Source organism: Hemiscyllium ocellatum, chromosome 45 (genome assembly GCF_020745735.1).
Source record: "Hemiscyllium ocellatum isolate sHemOce1 chromosome 45, sHemOce1.pat.X.cur, whole genome shotgun sequence".
Classification (NCBI taxonomy): domain Eukaryota; kingdom Metazoa; phylum Chordata; class Chondrichthyes; order Orectolobiformes; family Hemiscylliidae; genus Hemiscyllium; species Hemiscyllium ocellatum.
In genome coordinates this window covers 16,256,380-16,273,198 of record NC_083445.1, presented here as the reverse complement: position 1 = coordinate 16,273,198, position 16,819 = coordinate 16,256,380, and the positions used below count along the sequence as shown (strand labels likewise).

Here is a 16,819-nt window from a genome sequence, read left to right as displayed (position 1 = left end):
AGCGAGCTGAAATTTTGGGGTCATGAACTCCGAAGCAGTAATGGGTGCCAACAAATTCTGAGTGAGCTGTTTCAGCTACATACCTTCTCTGACAGGTTCCTCCTTTCACAGCCCTTAAATCCTGTTTTCTCATTTCTCATTGAGAGGTTGTGATAATTATATAGATTCAAAATGGGCATACAGTCAGAAAAGCATTGATCTAAAGCCTAGCACCAGCTGTGAATGAGACATTTCAGGTTTGCAGATGTGAAACACTCTATCAACCTAACTCATGGTCCTCTACAGGCCTCAATCCTTCCCTCCTTTAAGAATTTCTTCTTTCCTCTGCATCTCGAGATTGGCAATTGTTCTGTGTCTTCTGCATTACATCATCGAATCTGGAGGCAGGACAAATCATGTCTAATTTATGGCTTTCGGTTCAAATTAGGCAGTAATGCTTTGCTTTGTCAAGATCAGCTAAGACCCATTTATACCCTGCCTCTACGTCATTGCAGTATCTTAAATAGATTATTTAACCATACTGTATTAAATATGAGGCGATCTTGGTCTCACATAAAAGGGCAGCACGGTGGCTGCGGTTAGCACTGCTACCTCACAGCGCCAGGGACCCAGGTTCAATTCCTGCCTCGGGCAACTGTCTGTGTGGAGTTTACACATTCTCCCCGTGTCTGCGTGGGTTTCCTTTGGGTGCTCTGGCTTCCTCCCACAGTCCAAAGATGTGCAGGTTAGGTGAATTGGCCATGCTAAATTGCCTGGAGCATTAGTCAGGGGTAATTGTAGGGGGGTGGGTTGCTCTTTGGAGAGTCAGTGTGGACTTGTTGGGCTGAAGGGCCTGATTCCACACTGTAAGGAATCTAATCATTAATACAATGGCTGTTAAAAAGCAACAACTATGCATTAGTAATTTTGTATGCTTCATATATGCATTATCAAAGAAAATCTTGATACCAGAACACACAGACTTGGTCAAAAAGTTGGATTTTAAGGAGTTTCTTAAGGGTGAAGAGAGAGTTAAAGGTGAGCTCAGGGAGAGAATTCCAGGGTTTTGGGGCTTAGCAGCTGTCACAATGTAAATTGGATATCCCAAGATGTTAGATCTGCAGTAATGCAGAGATTTCAGAGGCTTGTAGAGTTCGAGGAGGAAAAAGAATTAGGATGTCCATGTAGGTATTTGAAAAGATAAAGACCTGAATATTAATTCTATTCAGTCCTTGAGCTCAAGCACATCAGTGTGTACAGTGGGTGATCAGACTTACAGCCATAGAGTCAGAAAGATGTACAGCATCTTCGGTCCAACTCATCCATGCCACCAAATATCTTAACTTAATCTAGTCCCATTTGCCAGCATTTGGTCCATAGCCCTCTTAAACCCTTCCTATTCATATAGCCATCCTGATGCCTTTTAAATGCTGTAATTGTACCAGCCACCATCACTTCCTCTGGCAGCTCATTACATAAAGGGACCACCCTCTGCGCGAAAAAGTTGCCCCTTAGGTCCCTTTTAAATCTTTCCCTTCTCACCCTGAACCTATGCCCAGCGAAAATACCTTGTCTGTTTATTCTATCCATGCCCCTCATGATTTTATGAACCTCTATAAGGTAACCCCTCAGCCTCCGATATTCCAGGGAAAATAGTCCCAGCCTTTTCAGCCTCTCCCTATAGCTCAAATCCTCCAACCCTTGCAACATCCTGATAAATCTTTTCTGAACCCTTTCAAGTTTCACAAAATTTGGAAGGATACCAGAATTGCACACAATATTCCAAAAGTGGCCTCCAATGATCTGTACAGCTGCTACATGACCTCCCAAATCCTTTACCCTATGCTCTGACAATAAAGGATAGCATGCCAAACGCCTTCTTCAATATTCCATCCACCTGGGACTCTACTGGAACCTGCATTCCAAGGTCTCTTTGTTCAGCAACATTCCCCTGGACCTTTCCATTAAGTGTATAAATCCTGTTCTGATTTGCTTTCTCAAAATCCAGTACCTCACACTTATCTAAATTAAACTCTATCAGCCACTCCTCAGCCCATTGGCCCATCTAATCAAAATCCCGTTTTACTCTGAGGTAACCTTCTTTGCTGTCCTCTACACCTCCAATTTTGGTGTCATCTGCAAACTTTATTTGGATGCAGGTAGCAGAGTATTGAAAGTGCTCAAATTCACAGACAGTGAAAGGTGTGAGGCCATCCAACGGAGAATATTTGAGTTGAGATTAGATTAGATTACTTACAGTGTGGAACAGGCCCTTCGGCCCAACAAGACCACACCGACCCACCGAAGCGTAACCCACCCAGACCCATTCCCTTACATTTACCCCTTCACCTAACACTATGGGCAATTTAGTATGGCCAATTTACCTAACCTGCACATTTTTGGATTGTGGGAGGAAACCGCAGCACCCGTAGGAAACCCACGCAGACACAGGGAGAATGTGCAAACTCCACACAGACAGTTGCCCGAGGCAGGAATTGAACCTGGGTCCCTGGCGCTGTGAGGTAGCGGTGCTAACCACTGTGCCACCGTGCCGCCCACAACAAAGGCAACAGAGGTAAGAGTGAGCAGAGAGATTGAGACAGGAAACTCAAAGATGGAATTTACTGCAGATTTGAAACATAATCACCTCAATGAATGACCACATTGACACAATCTAAATATAGATAACATAGATACTTACCCCAATTATTGCACAAACAGGCCCCAGGAAGCTCCAGATAAATTTTCTATGTGTTTGTAGCCAGCAGCTGGAGTGTAACAATAGAAGATTTATCATTAAAAATTCTGATACATTAAATCTTCAGCAAATTACAAATTGTCCCCAAGGTTCAGGCATAACCAATCAGTCAATGAACTCGTCTTATATGCAGCACGAGATTACTTGGGCTGAAAGGCCTGTTTGTCTACTGCATTTTTGATGCAGGGTTTCACGTTCTGGACTGATTTAGCAAAAGGAGTGGCAGGAGGCATGACAACAGAACTCAACAACTGCATCCTCCACCCCCACCGAGAGAAGGGAAAGACCAGGTTACAGAATCACAAAAGTGTTTGGAGGCAGAAGGAGGCCATTCAGTCCATTATGTTTGCCAGTGCTCCTGATAGCCAACCAGTGCCTGCTGTAACTGTGCAGAAATCAGGTAACAACATTTATCATTTATCTGGACAAATAGCCATCTGCCACACGCTGTAGTTTCAGGAGTGAAGTATGCTATTTGGGTGAAGAGGCTTTATACACTAACGGAAGTCAGAACCAAGAGAAGTGGTGGAGTGTAAAAGAGGAAGAAATGATTAAACCTTAAAGCTACAGAACAAGGGTGAAAAGAATGTACACTGTCAACTCTACCGCATAATTACAGTTTAGCATGAAGCTTCATCTTTGATAATTTTGTTTCTTGCACGAGTAAAACAGCGATTCAGTGCAAACAATGAACCCAGTCAGACATTGACCCTTTAACAGTGTTGTATTCTTGTTTATATTAGGCTGGCTTTCTACTTTGGGATCAGCAAAAGTGCCTACTTAAGGAAGGGAAAAATCCAATCAAAGGCTCCAGCTCCTATAAACATGCATGAATGTTAATGGTTCAGGTAAGAATTAGTGTCATCTGCAAAACTGACCTCAGACAAATGGTCAACATTTGCAACTGAATCCTATCATTGAAAAATGTTCAATTCAAAGATTTATCAAGGCAATGAAAGCAACAAGCAAATGCTTTCTTGGTAGAGTTCACAAGGTCATCAGATATTTGTTGAATTGCTGGAGTTAATTGCACTTCAGACTGGAAAATGTATTTATATCACATTTTTCGCAGCCTCAGGGCATCCCAAAATGTTATACAGTCAATGTGTTTTGAAATACAGCCATTGTTCTAATAGAGGAAGTGGGGAAACTAATTTGCAATCAGCAAATTCCCACACCAGTTTATCTGTTGTTTTCTTCATGATGCTGGTTGAGAGAAAGGAGAACTCCCTGGCTATTCTTCATAACAGTGCCTAGGATCTATTACATCCACCTCAGAAGGTAGATAGAACCTGGTTTTAAGCTAAAAATCACACAACACCAGGTTATAGTCCAACAGGTTTAATTGGAAGCACTAGCTTTCGGAGTGCCGCTCCTTCATTAGGTGGAATTATAACCTGGTGTTGTGTGATTTTTTTTAACTTTGTACACCCCAGTCCAACACAGGCATCTCCAAATCATGGTTTTAAGCTGAAAGACAATATCTATAACATTGCCGTGTTATGTGAGTTTTTGTGCATACGTATCTTTTGTGAGGTTTGAACCCATGACTGTCTGTCTCTGAAAGATGGGGTTTTGACACAATGTCTCCTTGATCAACAATTTATTCACTTGTCCTGATATATCCTTTCAATGTTTTTGTTATTACTCTTGTCAAGCACCTTGGGACAAATAGCACAAGGGTGACAAGCACACTGTCAACTCTACCACATAATTACAGTTTAGCATGAAGCCATAGAAATGGCCATAGAAATGCAAGCTGTTGTTTGCAGCACTCAGTAGTACACTGGCAATCTCAAGCTGGACTTTGCCTTCAAGTCTTTGGGGTCAGACTTATACACACAAATCTGAGATGGAGAGTTTCATATCCCAAGATCACAAAAGAATTAACAAGCGTTTTCCTATCTCCCGATCAGTCAAAAATAGGGTTAACAAATGAGTCGACAGTAGTTGCCAATTTGCATTGTAAAGTTGGAAAAACAGGGGACATTACTTACTGCCTGAGTGACCCGTAGCCATTGCAATACACTGCAGCAGAAATAGCCACAATTATTGCAGGAACTCCGTAGCCAACAGGGTACATGAACTTCCCAATTTTTTCCAAATGAGTGATCCTCAATTTTCTGATGTTTCTGACCATGAGGTAGAGCTGGACTCCCTCCAGAAACATCCAAACAAATGCAGCCAGAAATAAGTAGTGTAAAAATCCTGCTATAATCCCACACACAACCTGTAACAATAAAAAACACTGTGATAGTCCTTCAGAGACCGCAAATTGTAATCTACCCAAAGACATTATACAAGTTCAGCAGAAATATTTGCACATAAGAATGGAAAGTAACCATTTAGGCCTTAAGCTTGTTCTGCCATTCAATTAGAAACGAAATACTAAGGATGCTGGAAAACTGAAATCACGACAGGAAGTGCTGGAGAAATTCAGCAGGTCTGGCAGAATCTATGGAGAAAGATACAGAATAACATTTTGAGTCTGATATGACTGCTCTTCAGAACAAGAAGAGTCAGATTAGACTCAATACATTAATTCTGCTTCTTTCTCCTCAGATGCTTCCACACATAGTGTATTTCCCCAGCATTTTCTTATTTCACTACCACTCTGATATACGGGGAAGTTCTCCACACAAACATCATTGACCCATCTTTGCTCTATATCCCATAATACTACCCTCGGTGAAAATATATTGATCTCAATCTTTCACAATCGGCTCACATCATTGACAGGATTGAATGCAATGTTGTTCGGACACCCATTCAAGATGGGCTCAGAAACCTGGATGAGAAAGCACACTAGTGGGCACCTCAACTGCCAAACTACAAGGATTGGGTAAGATTTCCACCGCTGCTATCCACCTGTTTATATCTTCCTCTTCCCTCATGAACAACTTTATATAGTGTACTTAAGTTTGGATTACAAACACTGTGTGATCCCAGTGCAACCTGTAGCCCTTGTGTTGCTGGCTGTGGAGGGTTTACTTACCCGATTTTTGGTTTGGTTGATGCCGATTAGAAAGAGTAGCTCTGCCAGGAAGAGACTCAAGCACAGCTGCATATGGGTGGCAGTTAACATGCTCTTAAAATCCTTCCAAAATGCAAAAATTCCAAAAGCAACAGCAAGACACATGAGTGATACAGGGATCCCAACGTATGTAATTACAGTAAGGGCAAAAGGCTCTGTCTACAATAGGCAGAAAAAAAACACATTAAAAGGCTTTGGTGCAAAGAGACTCTTATTAACTATGCAAAATACTATTGATTAAGTATTCAGAAAGCATTGATCGACGTTTAATTATAGTAGCACACAATAAAAGGATACTGAGCAGGAACAGGTGATCAGAAACCATCAGATGAATATACACAGGTCCCTGGAAGTGGCAGAACAGATAGATAACATGATAAAGGAAGCATTTGGAATGCTTTCTCCCGTTGGGAAGGTATTGAACGCACAAGCAGAGATATAACACTGGAATGAACTAACACCTTAGCTAGGTCAGAGAGGGAGATTTTGTTCAGTTCTGGTCAGCACATTACAGGAATGATATAATTGTTGTCGAGAAAGAGATCAAAGGAGTTTTACAAAAATGTTGCTGGGCGTTTGAAATATTGCAGTTTTGAGGAAAGATTGGATAGGCTAGAGTTGCTTTCCTTCAAACAGAGAAGGTTGAGGGTCAGTTAAAGCAAATTGTATGAAATGATGGGAGCTTGGATAGAGTGAACAGGGAAAAACTGTTTACTGCAGTGGAGAGGTCAATTCCTAAGGAGCACAGATTTAAGGTAATCAGCTGAAGGAAAAGAGGGGGCAGAAGGAAAAACTTCTCCAACCAGATGGATTCAGTTTTTGGAAGTTGCTGTCCAGTTGATGGTTGAGGATGAAACCCTCAACTCATTTAAAGGAACCTGGATCTGTATCTGAATTGGTGTAAACTGTGAAGCTATAAGCCACAGGTAAGTGGGATTACAATGGGTGGCTAGGTTATTCAGCTGAAGCAGCCACAATGGGCTGAATGGCCTCTTTCCGTGCTGTATCTTTTCACGATACACACTGAGCCTTTGCTAGCTCCTTGAAAATGCTACCCAATTAGTCCTCTTTCTCCTGATCTATTAACCTCCATGATAGTTGACTATAGGAAAGTAGAATCTGTAATGTGACAGGACAGTGACAGTTTTTCGGTCTTAAATAGATGACGTGTTTCCTCCAAAACTGCATTCAAGGAATTCCCAATTTTGTATGAAACTTACACAACTCCCTTCAGCATTGTCAACAAATCCCAATTCCCTCCAAATCTTGAAGAATGGTCCCATCTCTTGCTGGGGGCACTGCTAATAGCCATTCCCCTGAAGTTCCTTTCCTCCAGGCACCTATGTCTCCCAGACTCTGTTTTGTCTTACAGTATGAAGGCTTTTAACTCAGTCAGCAGTGACAAGGAAGGGGCTGTGGCTGCCAATGGGAGAGGACCCTCTGGAGTTTGCAAGATTGTGAAGGACACAGGAACAAGAAAAATGATTTATGATGTGATAGAATGTTTCTGGGCTTGTAGGGGTCGTCAAGATGGGGCCCAGAACCAGGGCATGTGAATGGCTCTCAGCAGACATTGCCCTGCCCTACTCACAGTTCATTGTTCAAACAATGAATGCCTTTGATCCATGGACACCAGCTGAACAATCAACCCCACAAAACGCAACCCTTCCCCACACCATCTTGGAAAGATTACGCTTCAGTTATACAGGACATTGGTAAGTTCATATCTGGATTACTGTGTATAGTATTTAAGGAAGAATGTAAATGCTCTGGAAGCATTTCAGATGCTTCTAGGTGGAACAGTGTCTGAGTGATTAGCATTGTTGTCTCACAGCACCCAACACTGCAGGGATTCTATATTTGTATGAAAGCAGTACAGAGATGGTTTACTAAGACTAATACCTGGAATGGGTGAGATGTCTTATGAAGAAAGATTGGACAGAGTAAGAACTGAAGTTTAGAAAAGTGAGAGGTTTCTTTATTAAAACATAAAATGCTGATGGGTCTTGATAGAGTAGATGTGCAGAGGATGCTTCCTCTTGATGAAGAATCTGTAACTAGAGTTCACTGCTTAAAAGTAAAGGTGGTTCACTTAAAATTGCGAATGCGCTCAAGTTTTTTTCTGTTAAAAAATTGCAGGTCTTTGGAATCCCTCCCTTAAAGGGTGGTGGAAACAGAGACCTTGAATTTTTATGGCACAGGTAGACAGATTCTTGGGAAAGAAGTGGGTGAAAGGTTTTCAGGGGTGGGTAGTAATAAGGAGTTAAGTTTGAAATCAGATCAGCCATATTCGAGGGGCTCCTGTTCCTTGTTCATGTCGTATAATGAGTAAAGACAAAGGTTATGAAGTTTCATCTCTGATCAGCCTCCATCTTATTAAATAGTGCAAGAGTTTTGGAGGCCAAATGGCCCCCTTATATTCCTATGATCCAATGTTCTCACCCTATCCTGTGTTTGCCCCATATTGTCTTGTATATGGGACTTGTTTCCTCACCAAAGTTTCTAAATAAAACAAATTAAATTGTAAAAGTGCAGATAAAGAATAAGCTGTCAATAAACCTCACAAGTTGGACCGAAGGGTATGTTTCTGTGCTGTACATCTGTATGACTATGACTCTATGACATGAGGCACATTCATTGTCTTCTATGTTTCTATAGCAGGATTAGGGCATTGAGCTGGATTATCAGCTATGACCGTGATGAATGGAAGAGCAGGCTCAAAGGGCCGAATGACCTCCTCATGCTCCTATCATCTATTGCATTGGAACATCTGACCATGACAAATCACATATGCTTTGGCTCAGAAGAACACTGATGGTGCTGAGGCAGTAAAGTGTAGGATTTAAACCCCACTCCCCCATCAGCTGGGGTAAACTCCCCAGGATACACTCCCTCCCATCTTATAAAAATATATTGTATTCAAGTTGTAAACTCTTTGAGTAAAAAGTGAAGTCTGCAGATGCTGGAGATCAGAGCTAAAAATGTGTTGCTGGTTAAAGCACAGCAGGTCAGGCAGCATCCAAGGAACAGGAAATTCGACGTTTCGGGCCTGAAGGAATGAAGGGCTCTGGCCCGAAACGTCGAATTTCCTGTTCCTTGGATGCTGCCTGACCTGCTGTGCTTTAACCAGCAACACATTTTCAGCTCAAGTTGTAAACTGTCAATAAGCCTGTGACCCTCCACTACAATATCTAAGCCTCACATTCAGATCCCAAGTTGTCTAGTGGCTATGAACCCCATACAAACATTGACAAATAAACTTTCAGAATATATAAACGTACCTGCCATTCGAAATGGGTCAACAGCAGAGCAAGGCTGGAGAGCTGATTGCATCGACACTGAGTATGAGTCCTGTTGGAAACTCCCTTAATGCACCCTTTGGGAGACCAATAACTTTCCCCGGGCATGTAATTCCAGTTGGCACAGTGCAATTCTGAATTAACGTTAGCTTCCTATGGAGAGCAAGTATTTTATTTTACCATGCCGCTGTTACTGGTCTAGCTGTAACTGAGCAAATAGACTATGTACATGACATTCACTGAAGGAGGCATTGACAGGAGTTCCTGAATCACAGAGAAGCAACACACCAGGCTCCACTCCAGTACAGCAATATATTAGCCCATCACAGACCCGAAAGAAATCGTACGTATGTGTGTTTGTCTGTGCATGTGCGTAAGTACCAGGTGTGCAAACTTTTGTGAGTGCATGCTTAGGGGCTGGCTAGATCACTTGGCTGGTTAGGTGTTTAAACTGGAGGTAGGGAGGCTAAACTCTAGGAAAAGACAATTTAAATATATTATAATTTTTTACGTTAGCTGTATCAACCTTGAGCTGTTTTATCTCATAACCGAGTCCATATAGTCCCTGTAGCAGATAATATAGTGTGATAAAAGATTGTCACATTAACAAACTGCTCACTTTCTCATCCAAGCAACCCTTCTGCTTTTTCACTAAATTGCTTGACTGGATGGGATCCCTCTTGCATCTCTAAAGTGGGGTTGCTATTTTACATTAGGTTTATCAGTGCAAGACGAGCATCCAATCTGCCATAAACAGTACATCAAAACTGACACAGCTCTTTACAAACCTCAGTGTGTTTAATGGTGAAGTTCACCATCTGGTCAAATCCGTCACTGTGGTTATTGATTATGACAGCTGAAAATACATCTGAAATCAATCGGAATGGCCTTAGTTTTCCAGCAGTGGTCCCAAGGTTGTAAACACTTCCATTCAGGATGGAATCCATGTTGCTGAGTACGATCAAAGCTGCCACAGCAAAGTCTGCCCCTGGAAGTAGTGTCAAACATTACTAACTATGGAATGAAATCCATGCAGTCATTAATCTGTATGTATAGTTCCAGTTGCTTAAAAACACAAGCAATATGTGCAGGAGTATCCCCAAGGTCGTTCAAGTCTGTTGCGCTATCCCATACGACCAAGAGATGTAGGAGCAGAAGTAGTCTATTTAGCCCTTTCAGCCCATTCAATATGATCATGACTGATCTTGGACTTCAATACCATTGATTTGATTTGATTTATTACTGTCACGTGTACTGAGGTACTGTGAAAAGTGTTGTCTTACATGCTTTTTCGATATTTACCCATTTGTTCCTTTGAATCTTTGGTAAACCAAAAATATTTGTCTATTTTAGTCTTAAATATATCCAAATTACTCAGCTATTGATCATAGGTCAAGCATTTCATGTCATGGACCAAGTTAATGAACGTTCACTGTACTTCCTCCAATGCAAGCATGTCCATTCTTAAATATGGAGACCAAAACTATGCACAGTGTTCGGGGGTGGTATTACACAATTATAGCCAGAACTCATTTCCCTTGCAAACCAGTCTTTTGACTATAAAGGCCAGCATGTCATTTGCCTTCATAATTGTTCCATGTATGAGTATATATCCAACTACCTCTGAACATCAACATTTAAGAATCATAGAATTCCTGCAGTGTGGAAACAGGCCATTTGGCCCAACAAGTCCACACTGACCCTCCAAAGAGTATCCCAATCAGGCCCATTCCCCTACCCTCTTACTTTCCATTTTCCCTGACTAATGCTCCTAACCTACACATCCCTGAACACTATGGGCAATTTAGCATGGCCAATCCACCTAACTTGCACATTTTTGGACTGTGGGAGGAAACTGGAGCACCTGGGGGAAACCCACATAGACATAGGAAGAATGTGCAATCTTGACACAGACCTCTGCCTGAGGCTGGCATCGAACCTGGGCCCGTGGAGCTGTGAGGCAGCACTGCTAATCACTGAGTCACCATGCCACCCAAAGCTTCAAGCTTCAAATCTTGAACAGAATATTCTGATATCTATTATTACGACTACGCTTCTGTACATTACACTCCACTGACCACTGTCCCTTTACATTATCAAAGCAGGTCATCACCAAATCAATTCAGGTTGTCCATCCTCCAGGACTGTCATTATTTTGTCAGAACTAAACATCTATCTCCTGGTCACCAATTCTAACACACAAGAGAAAAAGACACAGCAGCTTTTTTTTGCACATTTTGTTTACTGTTAAGACGACTGATGATGGAGCAAAAATAAAGATGTTTTGACTTAATGGGTTGATTACAATTTAGGAATGAAACTTTCAGCAGAACACATAACTAGAGTTGTTTATTCTCAGGTCAGTTACGCCATACAATTTTAACATACTAAACATACATATCAAAGATAAAAGTGTCTCTCCTAAATTCAGTTTTCCTGTAAGATGGCCACGGAGCAGGAGCGCCTCTGCTCCCCTTGTTCTTTGTCATTCTTTCTTTTTTTTCTTTGCTTTTAGCATTCCCTGAGCAATGCAAGGAGAAACGGGTCCTTGGGCAGCGCAAGGGGAACAAGACTTGGTGCAGTGCAAGGGAAGCGAGTCCCAGTGCAACACAAGGGGAACGAGACCTGGAGCGGTGTGCTGAGAAATGAGTCCAGTGCATTGCAACATACCTTGATGCAGCTGAATGCCGGTGAGGAGGGGACACGAGGATAGGGGGATGGTTGTCGGACTGGGGCCTAGTGTGGGTGAGGTGAGACCATGCATTGAACTGCAGTTATTTTGAAACTCTTTACTGGACTGTAATGTCAATCCTTTAACTATGTTATAACCATCTTAGAGTCATAGAGATGTACAGCATGGAAACAAACCCTTTGGTCCAACCTGTCCATGCCGACCAGATATCCCAACCCAATCTAGTCCCACTTGCCAGCACCTGGCCCATATCCCTCCAAACCCTTCGTATTCATATACCCATCTAAACATCTTTTAAATGCTGCAATTGTACCAGCCTCCACCACATCCTCTGGCAGCTCATTCCATACATATACCACCCTCTGTGTGAAAGAGTTGCCCCTTAGGTCCCTTTTATATCTTTCCCCATTCACTCTAAACCTATGCCTTCTAGTTCTGGACTCACTCACTCCAGTAAAGACTTTGTCCATTTATCCTATCCATGCCCCTCATAAGTTTATAAACCTCTATAATGTCACCCCTCAGCCTCTGATGCTCCAGGAAAACACCCAGCCTGTTCAGCCTCTCCATATAGCTCCAATCCTCCAACCCTGGCAACATCCTTGTAAATCTTTTCTGAACCCTTTCAAGTTTTACAACATCTTTCCGATAGGAAGACGACCAGAACTGTACGCAATACTCCAACAGTGACCTCACCAATGACCTGTACAGCCGCAACATGACCTCCAAACTCCTGTACTCAATACTCTGACTAATAAAGGAAAGCCTTCTTCACTATCCTATCTACCTGCAACTCCACTTTCAAGGAGCTATGAACCTGCACTCCAAGGTCTCTTTGTTCAGCAACACTCCCCAAGACCTTACCATTAAGCGTAAAAGTCCTGCTAAGTTTTGCTTTCCCAAAATTCAGCACCTTGCATTTACCTGAATTAAACTCCATCTGCCACTTCTCAGCCCATTGGCCCATTTGCTCAAGATCCTGTTGTAATCTGAGGTAACCTTCTTCGTTGTCCACTACACCTCCAATTTTGGTGTCATCTGCAAACTTACTAACTATATCTCTTATGCTCGCATCCAAATCATTTATATAAATGACAAAAAGTAGAGGACCCAGCACCAATCCTTGTGGCACTCCACTGATCACAGGCCTCCACTACCACCCTTTGAGCCAGTTCTGTATCCAAATGGCTAGTTCTCACTGTATTCCGTGAGATCTAACCTTACTAACTAGTCTCCCATGGGGAACCTTGTCGAACGCCTTACTGTAGTCCATATAGATCACATCCACCACTCTGCCCTCATCAATCCTCTTTATTACTTCTTCAAAAAACTCAATCAAGTTTGTGAGACATGATTCCCCATGCACAAAGTATTGTTGACTATCCCTAATCAGTCCTTGCCTTTCCAAATACATGTACAACCTGTCCCTCAGGATTCCCTCCAACAACTTGCCCACCACTGATGTCAGGCTCACTGGTCTATAGTTCCCTGGCTTGTCCTTACCACCCTTCTTAAACAGTGACACCACGTTAGCCAACCTCTAGTCTTCCGGCACCTCACCTGTGACAACTGATGATACAAATATCTCAGCAAGAGACCCAGCAATTGCTTCTCTAGTGTCCTATAATGTTCTAGGGTACACCTGATCAGGTCCTGGGGATTTATCCACCTTTATGCGTTTCAAGACATCCAGCACTTCCTCCTCTGTAATATGGACATTTTGCAAGATGTCACCATCTATTTCCCTACAGTCTATATCTTCCATGTCCTTTTCGACAGTAAATACTGATGCAAAATATTCATTTCGTATCTCCCCCATTTTCTGCAGCTCCACAAAAAGGCCGCCTTGCTGATCTTTGATGGGCCCTATTTTCTCCCTAGGTAACCTTTTGTTCTTAATGTAGTTGTAAAAACCCTTTGGATTTTCCTTAATTCTATTTGCCAAAGCTATCTCATGTTCGCTTTTTGCCCTCCTGATTCCCCTCTTAAGTATATTCCAAGAATTCACTCGATCCATTCTGTCCATACCTGACATATGCTTCCTTCTTTTTCTTAACCAAACCCTCAATTTCTTTCGTCATCCATCATCCCCTGTACCTTCCAGCCTTCCCTTTCAACCTAACAGGAATATACTTTCTCTGGATTCTCGTTATCTCATTTCTGAAGGCTTCCCATTTTCCATCCATCCCTTTACCTGCGAACATCTGCCCCCAATCAGCTTCTGAAAGCTCTTGCTTAATACCTTCAAAATTGGCCTTTCTCCAATTTAGAACTTCAATTTTTCAATCTGGTCTATCCTTTTCCATCACTACTTTAAATCTAATAAAATTATGGTCGCTGGCCCCAAAGTGCTCCCCCACTGACACCTCAGTTACCTGTCCTGCCTTATTTTACAAGAGTAGGTCAAGTACCTTCTCTCATAGGTACATTCACATACTGAATCAGAAAATCTTCTTGTACACACTTAACAAATTCCTCTCCATCTAAACCCTTAACACTATGGCAGTCCCAGTCTATGTTTAGAAAGTTAAAATCCCCTATCATAACCACCCTATTATTCTTACAGATAGTTGAGATCTCCTTAAAGTTGATTTCTCAATTTCCCTCTGACTATTAGGGGATCTATAATACAATCCCACTAAGGTGATCATCCCTTTCTTGTTTCTCAGTTCCAACCAAATATCTTCCCTGGATGTATTTCCAGGAATATCCTCCCTCAGTACAGCTGTAATGCTATTCCTTATCAGGAACACCACTCCCCCTCCTCTCTTCCCTCCCTTTCTATCCTTCCTGTAGCATTTTGTTCCTGGAACATTAAGCTGCCAGTCCTGCCTATCCATTTTTTTAGATACTGTAAGTAATGCACTACTTTTCTTTGTCTCCCAGATTTGTAATTAGGTAGTTGTACCTCAGGTAACTTCTTCAGAGGCAACCGTTGTAAAAACTTTTCATTGTACTCCTGAACATCTCCTGGAGTACATATGACAATACAAGATAATCTAATCTATTCTATCTATTCTAACAATGAATCTCTTGACCTTCCACAGGAAGAAAGTCTGAAGGTGCACATTCTAATTTCACTTAAGAATATCAGGAACTAATTGGAATGGAATAATAAGGCTTACATTTATTTAGCACCTTCTACCTTCATATATTCCCAAATCTGAGGAATTTTTGAAAAGTAATTACTGTTGTCATTTTGGGAGTGCAGCAATTTACACAGAGAACGCTCCCACAAACAGCAACAGCCAAATTATCTATATTTTTCTGTGATATTGGTCAAGTGATAAATCTTTGCCAGCATACCGGGGGAAGTGCCTTCCCCTTCTGCCGGGAAGGAGTTCCATCACCCACTTCTTCAAGGGCTGCTAGGCATAGGCAATAAATGTCCATTTCACCAGAGATGACATGCCCCAAAAACAAATTTGCAATCTTTTCAGTAACTGAACACTTTTCAATATGCCTTTACAATTTTCAGCCAAAGCTCTTAACCCTGTCTAGCTGTAGGTAAGTGCAGTATTTTACTCATACAATGTCCCCTAAGTGTGCATATTCATCTTCACCATCTTCAATATTTTGTCAGTGTAGAACATCCAAAAAGCAAAAGAGCATACATACAGATAATGTCTTTGCAGAGCTGCTCAGCATTGTGGGGAATGAGCAGCTCCGGAGAGTGAGAATGCCACCAAGTATGATTGATTCACCACAGCTCAGACACATTTTAGATTGCCAACTATGGGTGCTCTAATGTCCCTCCCTGCAGCATTCCCAGAGGCTGAATTACCTGAAAAATTCCATTCTAGGATTTAGATATGAAAATACGTCGGCGGCTTCTCAGAGAAATGAAACAAGAAAATAATTAACAGAAAAATTAAATTTACCCATTGTTTTTTCTTTGTTGATTCTACTTCGATTAATATCTATAAAGGTGCCTTTTGTCTGAAGTCTGATTATTTCAGTAGCTGAAGCACTTTTACCTCGAAAGCTATGCATTTCCAGATCTAAAAATTAAAACAAAGAAGCTATGTAAATGTTTCCTGTGAGAGTAGATTTAACCACAGATGTTGTAAAAGGAAGTTATTACTGGAAAGAGTCAACTGATATAATTAAATAAGGTCTGCCTGTCAGGATATAGAGGGACTTTCCAAGGAGGAATTAATAAGTATTCTAACCAGTTGTGCTTTCCTAACCAGTTCTGTGTTTGTTAGCAATTTGTGTCTGAGAATGTTTCAGTAGTAGTAATATAAACCTCCTCTTAAGCTGCTCCTGATGTCTCACAGGATACCTTCATGCATCTCAGATATAATGTAATTCGTTATTAAGTACTGCGTAATAAACCTATTTCCTGTTTGTCATGGTTGAATTTATTTTCTGCCAAGGATATTGCGTGGGCATCATTCCTTACATGGCATATGTAAAGGTTAGATCAATACCCTCAAGAAAGGTTGGTGGCAGCAAAACTACCCAAAACTTCCCAGATGATTTGGGTGGATGACCATGAAAATATAAGATGGCACCAGCCATGGTCATCTGGAGATGTCGTTTAGTCACGAGTTCAGGAAGTTCCAACTTTTGCATTAAATAAAAGTTCTCAAGATATGTTTTTAAATTGTGTTTTTCACTAGTTCAGAACACTCAAAAGTCAATGAAGTCTGTTTTTGAATATAGTTAATGTGGTAGCATGTGTGAAATGTGGCTATCAACTGTGCACGGCAAGCTTCCATTAACCGCAATGTGATAACCTTTTCGGAAAACCTTGGTTGAGGGATAACTATTGGCCATAACACAAAGGATATCCTCTTGTCTTTTGTCCGCACAGTTTCAAGGGTCTTTTATACTCACTTGAGAGAGCAGATAGAGCTTTATTTGAAGTCGACTAAAAGATGCTGCCTCCAACAATGCATGACTGCCTTAGCATTGCACTGGGAGTGTCACCGGGGCTTTCTTGTTACTGTCCCTACCTGAGTCAATGGGTTGAAAACCAAGTGACTTCTACAGTTCTTTAAAGTGATAATTATACAGTGAACATTACTCTTTTGGTGTTGTATGATTTTCCA

At 41.6% G+C, this 16,819-nt stretch overlaps 1 protein-coding gene across 2 annotated transcripts in view; it reads right to left on the bottom strand.

Moving 5' to 3' along the window:
- LOC132835944 (adhesion G protein-coupled receptor E3-like) overlaps positions 1 to 16,819 on the bottom strand; it is a 52,221-nt gene that overhangs the window by 12,250 nt on the left and 23,152 nt on the right. The window contains exons 10-16 of one of the 2 annotated variants that reach the window (XM_060855082.1): positions 15,644 to 15,763; positions 9,859 to 10,058; positions 9,053 to 9,223; positions 5,733 to 5,930; positions 4,735 to 4,967; positions 2,681 to 2,747; positions 355 to 377 (exon numbers count right to left, since the gene is read on the bottom strand). In XM_060855082.1, the coding sequence (XP_060711065.1) occupies positions 369 to 377; positions 2,681 to 2,747; positions 4,735 to 4,967; positions 5,733 to 5,930; positions 9,053 to 9,223; positions 9,859 to 10,058; positions 15,644 to 15,763 (998 nt within the window). In that variant the 3' untranslated portion in view covers positions 355 to 368. Of the gene's footprint in view, positions 1 to 354; positions 378 to 2,680; positions 2,748 to 4,734; positions 4,968 to 5,732; positions 5,931 to 9,052; positions 9,224 to 9,858; positions 10,059 to 15,643; positions 15,764 to 16,819 lie in introns of those variants that run through there. The other variant, XM_060855081.1, reaches the window with a different exon arrangement.